The sequence below is a fragment of the Bombus bifarius genome, unplaced genomic scaffold (assembly GCF_011952205.1).
Source record: "Bombus bifarius isolate JDL3187 unplaced genomic scaffold, Bbif_JDL3187 scf7180000007966, whole genome shotgun sequence".
Lineage (NCBI taxonomy): Eukaryota > Metazoa > Arthropoda > Insecta > Hymenoptera > Apidae > Bombus > Bombus bifarius.
The window spans coordinates 4,153,886-4,169,389 of NW_022884352.1; the positions used below are offsets into that span (position 1 = coordinate 4,153,886).

Genomic DNA, 15,504 nt, shown 5'->3' on the forward strand with positions numbered 1-15,504 from the left:
TGAACCCCCTGGCGCCGACCCGCCACTATTTTCAACACGCTGCTTCCACGTGTGTACGTACGTACACAAGCATAACGCGGAGATTCTACGCGATGATTCACAGAGATTACCTTCGTCGATCAGCCACGTTGTTGGGGGTGAGGAATTCTTCTGTTGCAAGAGAACGCCTCGAACACTAAATTCTCATCAACCGCAACGTGATTTAAGAAGGTGCACGGATTAAATGAAAAATCGTGTTACGAGTATAATGTAGCTTAAGGTGGATGCGCAGGGGAGAGAATGAATCGATTCTATAGGATGAATTTGTCCAGAGTGAATTATTACCTTGAAACCAGTATTCAGATGGTCAATACATTACAGCAATTAAATTTCCGTGAATTGTGATCTTCCGTAGATTTATGCTTCTATCTTGAATAGAAATGCTAATTTATCTGTTGATGTGATTTATGAGCAGAGTTTAGAAATTAGGTCGGACTGTAGCCTTCTGCTACAAAGGTATAGACAAAAAAAAAAACGATAGTAAAAAATGCTGTAGTATTGTACAGTCCTATCCGCATCAGGATTTTTGTTTTTTTATCAGTGTATGTTATTTTACAGCGTTAATCCGCAGGAACCTTCTTAACGTGAAATAATTTTTCCTACGGCGACTGTACGAAAGTATTTCGGTATACGATCCCAATATATGAAAACATTTTACGTTCTACTTAGGCGAATCAGAGAAAAAGAAATAACGTACAATGGAAATTCGATTCGTGCATCTGTCAGGATTTCCAGCGCACGATTACACGAGAACGAGCATAAAACTGCAGAGCTTTAATAGGAGTTGATGGAGCATCCGGTTTACCGTCGATTTCCAGGGAGCACGCGTGCCGTATGCACGCGCCGCTCTTCACCAGAGAGGTTGTGCCGCATACATGGGAATATGGTGCGTGACAATATTCACCGTCCCGCCCGAGAAAACGAGAGACGGTTTATGAGCGAGTACGCCGCGTGAAAGTATGTGGGAAGTCCATTGCGATTCGAACCAACGTCCGGTTTCTTTGGAACACTCTTGGCTCCCGGCTGTGTATAGCGTATAGCGTATAATATTACGCAGGAGTAACGTTCACGAAAGATGTTGTAAAAAGTCTGCGATTCTTTACTTCACCTGTTCATCCGATCTCTTCGAACTAGTCAAATTTTCAAAATAATTAGAAAATGAAAAGGCAATGGAGACGAAATATTTTCGGTTTGATTGATTTTAAGAATGGAAGAACGATATGATTTATTTTGAACAGATTGGAATATCACGGTACAATTTTGTTACGGAACCTGGGTTTTAATATTTTGGCTCATCGGTTAGAAAACGATGTATAGTAAAGTTTCAATAATCTTTTCATACTTTTTCTAGTGTCTTTACATGATCTTTTAACAGGACATATATGATACTTCTAAATAAAAATATAAACTACTAACAATACTTCAAGAATATTTAATCTGAAGAAAGAAAAATTCAACAGAATGTTGGAATAAATGAAACACGTAAAAAATGACGTAATTCTGATAAAAGGTAAAATACATAGAAATCTTGCGCTAAAAGCAGGAGAGAACAAAAGAGAATATGCGCAAAGAAATGAAAAAAGGTAGGGGTGCAAAGTAACGCGAAGGATGTGTGAGGGGCGGGAAGTAAGCAAGAAACGGGAGAACAAAGGAAAAAAACAAGAAGGGGAAATAAGAAGGCAAAAAGTCAGAAGATAGATTATTGTAATGCTGAAACAATGGCCCACTCTGTATGTAAAAGAACGTAGGCTCTGTTATAAGGGAGAGCGTGCCGTGTCGCACGAGCGCGGCGTGCACGCGCGAATCTCGTGTACACACGAGTGCAAAAGTTAGTGCTTAGGTTTCACCTTGTAGTCGTCTCACGCAGTCTTTTCTCAAAGCAGTAGATTTAATATTAACTTGGTTTATAACAACTCATTTTTACAAGAAAATAATCGAACCTATTATTATACGACAGAAGAAAAAGGCAACGAACGATCATTTTTTAGACGCGTTGCTTAAGGAGAACAGTTGCAAAACTGCAACCAAATTATTGATTTAAAATACATATCGAAAATCAATAAGTCATACTCACATACAAATACATCACTTCCTTGAAACTCAATCTCACGCCATCACCAGGAAACTCAGAGTCACCAATCACCATCCCAATTACCTGAAAATGACCTTGGCGATTTAATCCTATCTTCCTCGAACGTCTCCAGAGTCACCCAAGAAACGACGATGACTCTTCGACGTCTTCATCAGCTATTTCAACGCGTCGTTTCAAACCACATTGTCATTTAAACGTCGCGTTCAGTGATGGCATCAAGCATATTGCAAGGCATCGTGTTTCAAAGTTCAACCACTACGTTCGCGAGATTTCACTCATTCAAATATCGAAATAGGAGACGATTCTATGAAACAGAAGCATCATTACGAGAAATTCGAAACTAACTTGGATGATACGTCTGTTCACCTTCACTTACGTTACTTTATAAAATAAAGTATACCTTCTCGTCAATGGCAATCGAATCCCTCGAACTGAATGAGATTCTACGTATCGAACTTTTCATCCCATCGCTACTCGCAACCTGCTCCGACCGACCACCTATCCACGCAATTTCTACAAGAACGAGCCGGCCGTGAAAACGGCCAGGATGACGGCGCGATCACCGGGTCCACGACACCTCAAACAGCACGGTACTTACTTACATATATAATACGCTTAGATGGTGCGGGATGGCGGCACGTTCGAGCGCGAAATCCATGGCGCGCAACGAATTCGAAATCGTCGGCCGTGGCGGCGGCGTGCGGAAGCGTGGGAACGGACGCTGTTAAGCCTTCTCAAAACAAAACACGAGCTAACTACGTGCCAGGAGAAGGGGGCACGCGACGCACCTGACTACCGTCGGCACCGTAGCCCCCTCCACTTCGTAGTCGACTCGCCACCGCATCGCCGCGACCGCGACCCCGGCTACGGCTGCGGCTGCAGCCGCAACCGCACGCGGTACACGTGCCCCTGCCCCCTCTCCGCGGACAGAGACCAGCCGCGCGCCTACACCCAACCCATTGCCCGGCCGAACGGTTTATTAAGTCGTTACCCGGCCTCCAGTACGCCCCCGCAAGCCGCCGAATTCCGCTCCTTCTTTTTCTTTTCTTTGATCGTTCCTCTTCGCATCGTTTTATTTCGTCGGATTTCTTTAGAGGTCGTAGTTGCGCTGGTTGGTGGCTTTTGGCGAATTGTTTCAGCGTTTTGTTGTACAGGTAGAAGAGAAGATTTTAGACACGCGGTATATTTTGTTTGGTCGGAGGTCGTAAGCCGTCGAACTCCGCGCCTTCTTTTTTCCTCGTTTCTCTTTGGATCGTGTCATCTCTTCGGATTTCTTTAGATCCTATCGCGTGGGTTTTCGAGAATTGCTTCATACCTGACTGATTCTAAGATTAATATATGATAATGTGGACGACGGGTTTTGATGAATTTATAGACGATTTAAAAATGCCATGTAGTGAATGTTTATGTAAATTTGATATCTTTAGGTAACGTTCGTAATAATATAAAATTGTATGAATTTTCGTAGTCTATTAAATTAAACTGAATTAAAATCGACAGATACATCGGCGAACCGTGTATATAAATTTAGTACGCTCTTAGTACGATTCTTGATAAATGATATGAACTAATCGATAAATATTATCTCGGATTAAAATTTATCATAAATTTACCGTCTTATCAAATACATTAAAATAGTATATGGAATACATGAAAGCTCCAGTACGGCGAACTATACGCGCAAAACAAGCGATTCTCTAGCATATATCTTTATCTGACATCACTTGTAGGACATGGAATAAATCTTGCAGAGTAAATTAATGTCTTAGGTTTATACGTGTGCTACGTAAAATTATATGATTGTGTACACTTGTAGATATCAAGATAAATCTGCTGTTTCAAAGATTAATTGCTTCGACGCTCGATTCTGTACGTCTAAAAAATTCTGACATGGATGAATAATAGAATACATAGATTCAAAGTGGCAAACCTTCGACTGTGTATCGATTTCACAGCAGTCGTTGGAAATCAATATACTCGTTACACACCTCGTTGAAAATCAATATACTTGTTACACGATCTATCTTTGCCTGAAATATCGTGGCACCGACGCTACGCGATGATTGGAAAAATCACTGAGAAATGTCGATCTACAGCTGACTCCAACACGTATACACGTAAGCCATAGCTAAATGATTCCCATGTAGCGATTAACTACCGTATTGGTCAACAGTTGTAGCGAAGGCTGTTCAAAAAATTTACGACGAACGTTTCTAATAAGAATTCTACTTAATATATTGAAATTACATGACCCGATCTTGTAGTTATCGTATTCCTTGTGCCGACTAACGAATAGTCTTTTAAAGTTATCGTAATATCAAGAAATTTTGACGAACACCTTTTAAGTCCTTGTATCATAAATGGGATAGCTATGAATATTTTGAAATGAAAGAAAAAATAACACGGATATAAAAGATGCGATAAATTTGACACGATGACTGGGAGAATCAAAGTTCAAAATATAGTATGACACAAAAATTCTATCAACCAGTTAATTTTACTATTTTAACCAGTAATTACAATACGAGCAAGGAGGAAAAGACGATTACGATCAGACAGAACTGGCCACTCTGTAATAATCAACGAGCTTCTAACAAAGAGATGGAATTACTACGAATTTTATTACAAAGATATATAAGGATCATTCACTTTGCGAATTGGAGGTTTCAAACTAAAATTTGAAAACGTTAGATCACATTGTATCACAGATGCTGTAAACTTAATGCACACCGATCTCTGACACAACGAAATCTGAATTTTTCAGCATGAAAGAAAGTCATAAAATCGGGCAATATCTTAATATTACAGGATATATTAAACACACATCAACATCATAACCAATGACAAAATCTAAATTCTTAGACACAAAAGAAACCCGTTATTTATACTTTTTTAATTAATAATGATATATAAATGATATAAGACGCGATACTGCATAAATCATCGCGTTAATTGCAGAAATTTCCGATTTCCTATCTTGAAATTTTCTTTAAATCACCAACTACGACGTGAAATTTTTATAACGTCATTTTGCAGCACCTGTTAATAACTTATTTTAACCACGTTACATGTCTACCAAAATTTCATATCACCGTATAATACCATCTTCCTTAATCACTGCCTGTGATCTCCATTCGTTAAAAATACTTTGGCATATCGAGAGAGGAAAAAAAGATTAATTCTATACTTCCCTCTTTGGGAACCATAAATATTCTGCGCGTGCAGGCGACTGTGTTAAAAAAAAAGTGTGTCGTTTGCAGTAGAAACTACGGTACGACACTTTCCCCGACCGCTTCAACCAGATAAACTTGTTAATTAATCGAAATCGCGTTAATTTAACCGATGTTGATAACGAAGTTCGAACGATCGAGATCTGTTACGATCGACAAGAAGTAGACCGATACAATGCAAATATTGTACGTGTTTATGACCAAACAGCAAGATCCTAGTCTGATATAACGTTGTATAAGTCCATGAAGTACATTTGTATGCAACTGACTACAGAGTCGCCAATACGAATAAAATAACCATCGAAGGTGGACGCGGTTCTAAATAAATAAATAAAAAAAAAAAAAGAAAAGAAAAGAAAGTAGATTATCGCTGTTACATCGTGCGTAAGTGGTCGTACACCTTGCGGAATCAGCCTCGAGGTATTATTTACGGTATTGGGCTTAAATAGTTGTGGCAAGTGACACGTGAAAGCTGATTTGCGTACAATTACAGGGCCTTATGTATACGACGAGGTTGCAGTGTGTATTACTATTATAAATGGTGGCCCGTAAATGATACACGAAGAAGAAATATTACCTGTAAAACGACAATTCAACTTTACAGGTAATATTTCTTCTTCGTGTATCATTTATACGTCACCATTTATAATACAGTACGTAACCTACATAGAGTATCGACGATAGTTATCGTTAATTGCGATCATTCTTTCGTATTAATGTCACTAGACGAGCAACGCTGTCAGTATTTCATCAATTCGTGAAAAATCGAGTACATTGCAATTATCGTTGATAAAGATACATACGGTCATGAAAGCATCGTACGCATAAGCGAGAGGAAGGTGATTTTCATCGTGCAAAAATGGGTCACGGGTATAGGATAAAATTGTTTCATTTAGCCTTCGAAGAGTCTGCATCTCGGGTTGAAGTTTATGGCTTGGTTTTCGTGGAAAATCAATTTCGAAGATCTACTGGCTGGCACACGTGTGATTAAGTTTGGAGCATGAGTAAGCAGTAAATATTCTAACAAGGGCTTGTATAAAGCTAACGAGTGGCCGTTTCATTCTGTTGAATTATCTAAATATGTACTCTGCTTTGCTATTATCGTCCAGTCACGTGTAATTTCCACAACGAATTACTTTGGACAGTGCTTTTTCCAGGAAATTATCTCTCATTAGACCCTTTCGTGGGGTCAATTTGAACAAGTGACAAAGCGTGATCGTTAATGGATCTACAGAACGTCTTTCAGCGATTAAACATAATGATAAAGTGACGTTCGTTCGATTTTAATCACGATAATGAAAACTCTCTGCTGCGTCGGGACTGTTTTGATTAACATGTGCGACGAATACAGCAAAAGACAAAGATAGAATTTAAACGGAATAAAAATAAAACAGTAGAATATAATTTCTCGAGATATGTATAATTTTATGCGCTAGACTAGGTTAGCTGCGTAGTAGTGACACTTGTATGTGAATATTAGTGTGTGGAAGTGTGTGTGCGCGCGGCATCTAAGACGCAAGTGTGTATCGATGAACATCTTTGAAATCGTTTATCAAATAAATATATAACAATTCTAATATAAATTCTAAGTATAAATTTAGTGTTCCTATGCCATTATTTCGGCTATTAAGATCCAAAATTCTCAACAGAATTATATATTTTTCTTAAGTTTATTCCACATATGAAAAAAAGAATGAATTAGCAATGAAAGTTGAATTTCTTCTTTTCACTGATTAAAATTTCGACATTCGTATAGAAAAAAAAAGAAATAAAATATTCGGTTCTCCATTCTCGGTCATGAAATCATCGCGTAATTATAAAAAGATAGTTCAAATTTTCAGCGATCTCGAATCGAAGCGAAGATGGGGTCCTTAGCCTTACACGCGATGTTTGTAGTAGTTGCGTAATACACACGTACGGCTCGCATGAATGAATGCATTCATAAAGGCGAACCGACGCGGCGCGCACGTTACACATACAGTGCAATCTCAATAAGAAAATATGTCTATTATGTTGTTACAATAACGATATCAATTCATTGACTGTCGTGGCACTGTGCGAAGCCCATTGTCTTCAAACGACTGTGTACTGGCTGGCCGTATTTGACAGGCCAAGCTCTACGCCCGTTCTCTTTTCTTTTCCTTCGTAAACGAAATTCGTTCTCCCATATCAAAATACACCATGTACATATGTATGTACATTGTCCTGTGCACAGGCTGTGAAGCCTGTAATGTAACAAATAAGTAGCGATGGATGCGAATGTTTCACAAGTCGATTCAGCTATTGACCTATTTTTTCAATTCTTTCTACTAGAATGGCTATAAAATATATTGGCGTATCATCGTGTCTATTATAGGCATTTGCATACCAATTAATTAAATTAGATTCGAGTGTATTAAATTTCGTATAATTTAGCGGTATCTTCGCGCGGCTGCAAAAATTTGATACTCTGAATACGAAGTGTATAGAACTCGACATAGAAAGGTTTCGTTTGAGTTTTCGTAGTCGCTGTAGATAGAGAAGTCTATGAATTGGAACGAAATTTTAATCGATGTCTGATAAACTGGATTTCTGCTGATTGGACTCGTTTGTCCTGCTTGTAAAGCAATATTATCAAGAATATTACAGAGAGCTGTAAATGCGAAAATGTGAAGATCTTCTGAGAGGAAAAAGTGAATATGTCGATTTCATCTACAAGAGAGCAACGTGAACGTGATCGACGAATGATCTCTGTAATCAATGTCGAAGTATAAATAAATGAAAGCTGTACCAAGGACTGGATACAATGACTTTGAGAGATAATTGACTTCGTCGGCCGATCGTGGATCGTACTTCCTCCGGACAAAACTGATATACGATGTTTTAACTGACGAAGCACAGGCTGGTAATTGAATTTAAAGGGCGGAAGCGAAGAAATCTGGTCCCCTTTCGTATTAACCTAATCAAGTTCAGTTGCCGGTATCGTCGGCCGTCGCGGTCACAATAGAGACATTAAATTGTTAGTACGGATTTATTAAACCCGACGCTGTTACAGCCGTGAAACTATTTAACTCTTCGAAGGTCTGCTCCGTTCCAATTATCCGCCAACGACTATAGCCACCTACCCCATATCTTTGCTGCCAATCTTCCGCCGACGTTGATACCTTAATTTCTCCAGAACGAGCAATTAGTTTACAGCGGATTATTTTTATAGCTTTTTAAGATCGTTTTTTTTATCGATGAAAGTTTCTTCACGCTCTACTACATCTTTAATTTTTCATGAATCTTCCTTTTTTTTTACTCTCTATATATATTTTTACCTTTTACTGTTACGCGATGTATTTTTTGATTTTTGTTACTGGTGTAATTTAAGGAAATATTAAATACCGTTGGCTCAGAAAAGAAAATTAATTCATCTTACAAAGTACAATTATTATTCTTTGTCATAGTTTCAAGATACACACTAAATTAATAATATTATACAGTATCGCTAGAAAGTGAATCACTTGTTGATTGTATATTTACATAAAACTATATATATTTAGCGTGTCGTTTCATTGAAACAACTAATCATTTATGTGTATAATAAACTTTAATATTTTACAATTCTTCAGTCGATTACACCGAATCAAGAAAATACTGCACACTTTACAACTATATTATATTCTGCAATATTAACATTTGTGTAGCGATACGTTTCTTGTTATCAAATTTTATTGTTAAAATAGTTTCGACTAAAAAAAATTGCAATTTGTAAATGATTTTCCGTCGATCAAACTAAAAGGCAAATAAACTAATTTCTTGACAGCTTTTTAATTATTTGTATATATCTTTTGTTTCTAGACACGATAAGTTACAACTTGTGTAAATTTGTTAAAATGTCGAAAAAATTGTTGCATACCAATGTTCCACTTCGTAAATTATTTACAAAATAATGTAAAATTCATAATAAGCCCATAAAGCATTCCATTATGCTTATGGTTGCAAAATACTACAATGTCGTTTCCCTTTTTGTTACAATATCAACGACATTCAAATTATTCATTCATTGCCAATGTGTTGTTCGATCATCGACTAATTTATTTCAGTTGCACAAATTGCGCTTGGTAATAAATTGCTTAAATCTGATTCTGGAAATACTTGTTAATTTTAATCCACGAGGAAAATGAACTGGCTCCAAGTTACTCGGAAAACCACCAAGTGTAACATTCCTTTGAATGCTTTTTCTCGAACAAAATTTCAAAATAACGCTGCCATTTCGCTTATCAAATAATCACAAGACAGTACCTTCACGACAAATGATATTTTTTCCTACAAAGTTTCCTCAGTCTCTCGATGCCTCTGAATCGATTATGCGTATACTCGTTCTCCCAGGCATCCAGTAACAAATTATAATATCTAACTGCTTCGAAGAAAGGAAAGTATTTGTACGTCTCGCACGTAGGAAAGATTCTCTCGAAACCACCAGTCTGCACGATCTCATCCTCGTGTCTTATCAAAACTCTGACGTCATCCGGCGTAAGATGTTTCAAGATCGATTTCAAATAATATTTCCTAGTAGCCTTGTTTATAAAATTATACTGCTTCTTTCTAACCTGTCGTGTCAGCACGTTCGAGTACAACTGTCGATTGTAACAGATAGCGTTTTTCCTGTAAATCAGCCTAAGAAGCCTCAATTCCTTGCAATTCAACAGGTCAGGCACGTGAAAACCGACCAGGTTCAAGTAATCCTCGGCCAATTGTCCTTTGACCAACTTACACAACGGTGTATCAGGTTCCATGGAAGGAAAATCGTTGACTTCGAGCAGCCAAGGTCGATACTGTCTATCCAATAAAACGTCGAAACCGAAAAGCTGATAGAAATTATAAGCCGTCATCGAAGTTCTCTTCCAGGCTCTGTGTAAAGATGGTTCCGCGGAGATGACGGTCTTAATAGCGATGTCCTTGATCTTGGTCCAGATTTGAAGAATGTCCACGTCGTCCATCGCCGCCAGATACTTCCATAGACAGTTCAACGACCACATGTTACCCTTACACTTGTTTGGATCGTCGTTAGGTTTGAAATTCGGATTAACCTTGTTCACGCTGGTGTTCGTTAGGTGCATGAACCTATCCGACAGCGTGTCCACGCGATTAACATACTTGATGGTAGCTAGTCTAACCAAACCTTCGTTATAAACGTAGATCCTAAGGGGATCGATGCTGGTCAGCAATACGTACAATCTCATATCAAATTTAATACCATCGATCAGTCTGGGCGAGGAGATGTATCTTTGGACCACGTAAGATCGATAAGTAGGAATCTCGTAGAAATTGGAAACTATTTTTATTCCGCTGCCTGCGCAAGAATCCGGAGGCTTCACGATCCAAACTCCGCCATTCTTCTCCATCAGCTTCCTCAAATTAGCTCTCTCGCCAGGTAGAACAAAGGTCATTGGCATGTAATAAAAATTGTTGGCGCCAAACTTCTTCCTCATCCTACGAAAGTTTCTCCAGAGTAGTATTTTGTCGCCTAACTCGTCGCAGCTGGGAAAATGATTCACTTTGGAGAAGTTCTTCGTGCGTCTTAGTTTTGTGTAAGCGGAAGTGCTGCACCAAGTGCCGCACCAGTTGTCTGTAGACCTGTTGGTCGTCTTGAAGCCAGAGTTACGAACCACGGCGGCCAGGATTTTTGGCGTGTTTCTCTTTGTCTTCCACCAAAGCAGGTGTCTGGTGATCTGATCAGGGAGTTTGCCGGTGTCGTTCGAATGAAAGATAATGAATGGCGGCACATGGGCGAACAAGCTCCAGCGCATCGATAGCAACAAGTTTTTGTCGCCAGAACCGACTGGATCGACGATTGTTCGACGAAACGGTCTGGCCATCATCAGGCGTTCGGTGATGTCCACGTAAGAGTACATTTCGTCGTCCTCGAGATTGTAAATGGATGATAATTTACCTGAACAGGTACTCGTACTGGAGTCTCGCTGCGATCGAATTGTCATTGCTCCTTTCTCGCCTCGATTGCCTCGCGATTTTTCTGTTTCTGGTTGTGGTGGTCCCGTTAGAATCGAGTCGAGTTGGAAGCCAGATTGGTGTCACTGGGAATTTAAAGTGTTTGACCGAAAGTGAGAAAGTTAGAGGTTAGTGATGGGTGAAACGAGTGAAGTTTGTGCATTTACCTTTTTGGATTATCGTGTGTTTTGAAGTTGGAACATCGTTCGTGAGATCGATAGCTGGTGGTTTGAAATGACGTCGAATGGCGTGAGATGGGCGAAATTTATTCGCGTTAATTTTCGATTTCTGTAATTTTTATTCGAATTATTTGCTTCATTACAAATATAAGTAGGTAACAAAGTATATTTTTTGGCTTCGTTCATTTATATATATATTTTAAAGGAAATATACGGTAAAAGTATAGTTAAGGGAGCGATCTAGAGAATTAGGACATACTATCTCAATATCAATCTGTATCTTTTTTATTTTACTATCGAGGAATTAAAAAAAAAATTACAATGATGCGAAAGAACGACGACAGCTGGAAATAATTGACAATTTAATTCGTTTATTTCATACCTACGTACTTCATACATACAGTTCACAAAAATAGAGAATTTGGACAACAAATTTTAATAAGCTTTTTGCTTTTAACTATTACAATTTTGTTTATCGACACGTTCTGTTCTACAGTAACACTGATAACAAGTTCACCTAAATGAACAATGACATTTGTCACTATAATTTTCAAATAACATAACTCAACGATAATAGCCATCTTTTTTATCGAATTGAAAATTAAATATTCCAACCTAACTGTCACTTTTATTTCATAAATAAGTTTAATAAAAACTGAACATGTTAAGACATATTTTTATCAACATAATTTTCGAAAACAGCCCGCCGTTACTATAGGGCGTCGATGCATTAACGCAGTTTACCTATAAATGTTATTATTTCACGAAGAGATCCAATAAGAACCGAACGTGTCAATAAACATCGTATTAACGAGTTATCAATACACTTGTGCATCTGAATTCGTAAATAAAAAGTATCACAAAAGTACGTTAAACATGAATTTTACAAATCTGTGTATTTTGCCAATTATGTTGACATAAATCCAGGAACCTGATGCTGGAGATCCTGGAGAGAAACAACCAAACAATTCGCTGAAACATTTTCGTCGTTGTAAAATGATTTATTAAGCCAAACAATGTCGTACATCAAAAAAAAAAAAAAATTGCACAACCGTGAAATAGGCACATGACGTGAACATTTCGTAACATATCGTCCCTAGATCGGTCATTCGTGTACAACAAGATGGCGATACAGCATACATGTATACAGATATATATGTATATATAAAAAAGAAAGAGAAAGGGCTCCGACATTTTTCCATTTTCTTTTCCTCCCTTTTTTGCTTTGCTGGTTCATCGCGGTTTCGTCAACGCGATCGCGATGAGAACAGCATCAGTTTAGGCCCGTGGAGTAAACATAGTCACCTAACAGACAGTTGCCTGCTCCAAATGATATTTCTGCTGGCAGAGTTTCTGCAATCTCATTATCCCTTCCGACCTATTTTCCGCGTATTTCGTCTCCCACGCATCGAACAGCAGGTTATAGTACCTTGGAACGTCAAAGTACTGCAGGTACTTGTAGCTAGTAGCCGTTGGAAAAATTTTTTCAAACGTATTCAACTGCGTTTGCTCGTCCTCGTATACGATCAACTGCCTAACATCATCCGGAGTCAAAGCTTTGATTATAGGTTCCAAATATTCCTCTCGATTCCTCAGATTCGAATAAACGGACTGTTTAACACGTTCGTCGTAACTCAACGTGGTTTTATATAGCCTGTAATCTTGGCACACTACGTCTAACTGATATCTCTCTGCTAGTTTCTTGGCCTCTTTAGCTGGTAAAGAGTTTGGTAGTTGATAGCCAACTATGTTGAACACAGCCTGGATCAATGGTCCTTTGATAGCGCTGTCTAACCCCGAGGAAGACTTCAACGAGGGCGAGATGTTCACTTCTAGCAACCAAGGCTTCAAGTCCTCGTCCAAAAGAATATCAAATCCAAATAGCTCGTAGCAACAGTACCGAGACGGTGTGTTAAGCCTCGTCAGAGGGGTGATATTCGATTCACCAGCTATCATCGTCTTCACCACGATGTCCTTCATACTGGCCCATAACATGGAAACGTTTACGTGTTTCTGCTCTAGATAAGACCACAGCGCCTTAAGTGCCCACTTGTCAGTGTACGTGGAGTTGGTTTTGTTGATACTGTAATTGGTTAGATGCATGAAGCGGTCGTTAAGGAAGTTTATGTCGTCGTTGTATTTGACGGAGGCGAACCGGACCAGCCCGTCCGGATAGATGTAAATCTTCAATGGGTTGAAGCTCGTGACCAGAACGTAGAGACGCAAATCGAACTTCATCCCGTCGATGAGCTTTGGTCTGGACAAGTAGTGTTGAACGATTACCGCGCGCTTCCTCGGTATCTGCGACCAGCGGTGCACCACTTTTATTCCCGTGCCTCTGGCGGACGCCGGTGGCTTCACGATCCATCTTTCCTTGCCGCCCAGTTTCTTCCACATTTGGCGAAAAGAGCTGAGATCACGCGGCAACACGTAGGTTCTTGGAACGAAATCGAACTCTTTCGCCTCGTGTTTCAGCATCATCCTATTCAGATTTAACCACAGGCAATCCTTTCGGCCGATCTGGAAGGTGCCTGGGAAGTGGTTGATCTTCTGCGACTCTTTCAGTGTCTTGAAGCACGACGACTTCATGTGCTTGCCCCAAGTTCCACACCACTCCTGGCATATTTTCATCAGATGAAAACCTGAGTTGGTCAAGGTATGACGTACGATTAGTGGTGTGATCGTGCTGAGATGCCACTTCAGGTATTTGGTTACTTCGTAGGGCATTATTGGTCCCATGCAGTCGAACGACTGGAACACGATGTACGGCGCCACATTGGAGAATAAGCTTTTCCTGAGTGGTGTATTGCCAGTCTTATCGCCATTGTTCATGAACAACTGGTCTACAGGTAGAACCAGCTGTTCGATGTCGATGTACGAAGGAATCTCCTCGTCTTCGTCCTCGTTCTGACTCTCGGGGTCACCGTCATCGATACTGTATTCGACGTTCGCGATCTCGTGATGGTGATTGTAGGCGATTACGTCCATCCTGGACAATCTGTAACATCTATGGTGAAACATGTTTGGCTTTAGTTCGATCGGTACGGGACCGGCATTACGCGAATAGTTCGCGCAAAGATGAATCGGATTAACGATCATTCCCTCACTTTTGTTGTCTCGCGTCATTTTTGCGGTATATCCAACCTATTAAACGTCGACCGTTTATGGTGTCTCGCGATATATCGACCATACGTCACCGCGAAGGTCGACAACTTCCGGTTAGGTTTTTAATCACAGGTTTCACGAACGAATATGCTATATGAAATATAGTTTCACGAATGCGCTTCAACTTTTGTGGATACCTTTTCCAAATCTACGTGTATTACAAGAAACATTTTGGAATTATGTTGGCAATGCTATGAGACTCAACGTGTCGTGATTTCAAAATATATGGAAATTGCAAATACGTATATACTTCATATAGATCATAAAATATTTAAACGATCGATTATCCATTATATTAACAAACTTAACAATGTTTATTATACGTTTAGGATGATTAATACTAATTTCTTACTAAATACACGTATGTTTGCGATAAATATCTTGTCATTTCTAGATACATTTTCGGATTGGTTTCAGACTCAGACAATGTTAATCACGACCTTCCTGTTTCGCGGTACTAATGAAATTTGGAAATGTTTCGTACGCACGCGATATTACGTTTAAAAAGCTTCTTTCTCGATTTTCGACCGGCGCAGACTTTCTCGCGAATAATAAAAAATTAAGAAAAGAAAAAATAAAGGTGAAAGAACTTTATTTAAGGCAAGCAAACGGCAGGCACGGTACAGGCTTAATGAGACAGATAATGAGGACGGAATTCATCATAATACCGTGGCAAACGACACGGCGACGTAATAACTTTCGCGGAACGACACGGCTCGTGTTCGCTCGTCGGTACTCGAAAAATCGTGCTCGATTTTCACACGATAGAACATACGATACAAAGTCGAATGCAAACCAGCGGTTTAATAAATGATCGGCTTTCGTG

General features: G+C 39.2%; 2 protein-coding genes across 6 annotated transcripts in view; both read right to left on the reverse strand.

Annotated features, from left to right (window-relative positions):
* Positions 1-8,754: 8,754 nt before the first annotated feature.
* LOC117212966 (tubulin polyglutamylase TTLL4-like) lies at positions 8,755-11,693 on the reverse strand. The gene has a single exon (XM_033458175.1). It carries the CDS (start codon positions 11,322-11,324, stop codon positions 9,630-9,632), a length of 1,695 nt encoding a protein of 564 aa, XP_033314066.1. The 5' UTR covers positions 11,325-11,693; the 3' UTR covers positions 8,755-9,629.
* Positions 11,694-11,864: 171 nt separating this feature from the next.
* Positions 11,865-15,504, reverse strand: part of LOC117213028 (tubulin polyglutamylase TTLL4-like) — a 238,013-nt gene continuing 234,373 nt past the window's right edge. For all 5 annotated transcript variants that reach the window (XM_033458460.1, XM_033458523.1, XM_033458587.1 and 2 more), the window contains one exon: positions 11,865-14,520. In XM_033458460.1, the coding sequence (XP_033314351.1) occupies positions 12,819-14,501 (1,683 nt within the window). In that variant the 5' untranslated portion in view covers positions 14,502-14,520 and the 3' untranslated portion in view covers positions 11,865-12,818. The remainder of the gene's footprint in view (positions 14,521-15,504) is intronic.

Bases quoted from the DNA above. Each gene is read 5' to 3' on its own strand.
- LOC117212966 (XM_033458175.1), bottom strand. From the start codon at position 11,324: ATGACAATTCGATCGCAGCGAGACTCCAGTACGAGTACCTGTTCAGGT.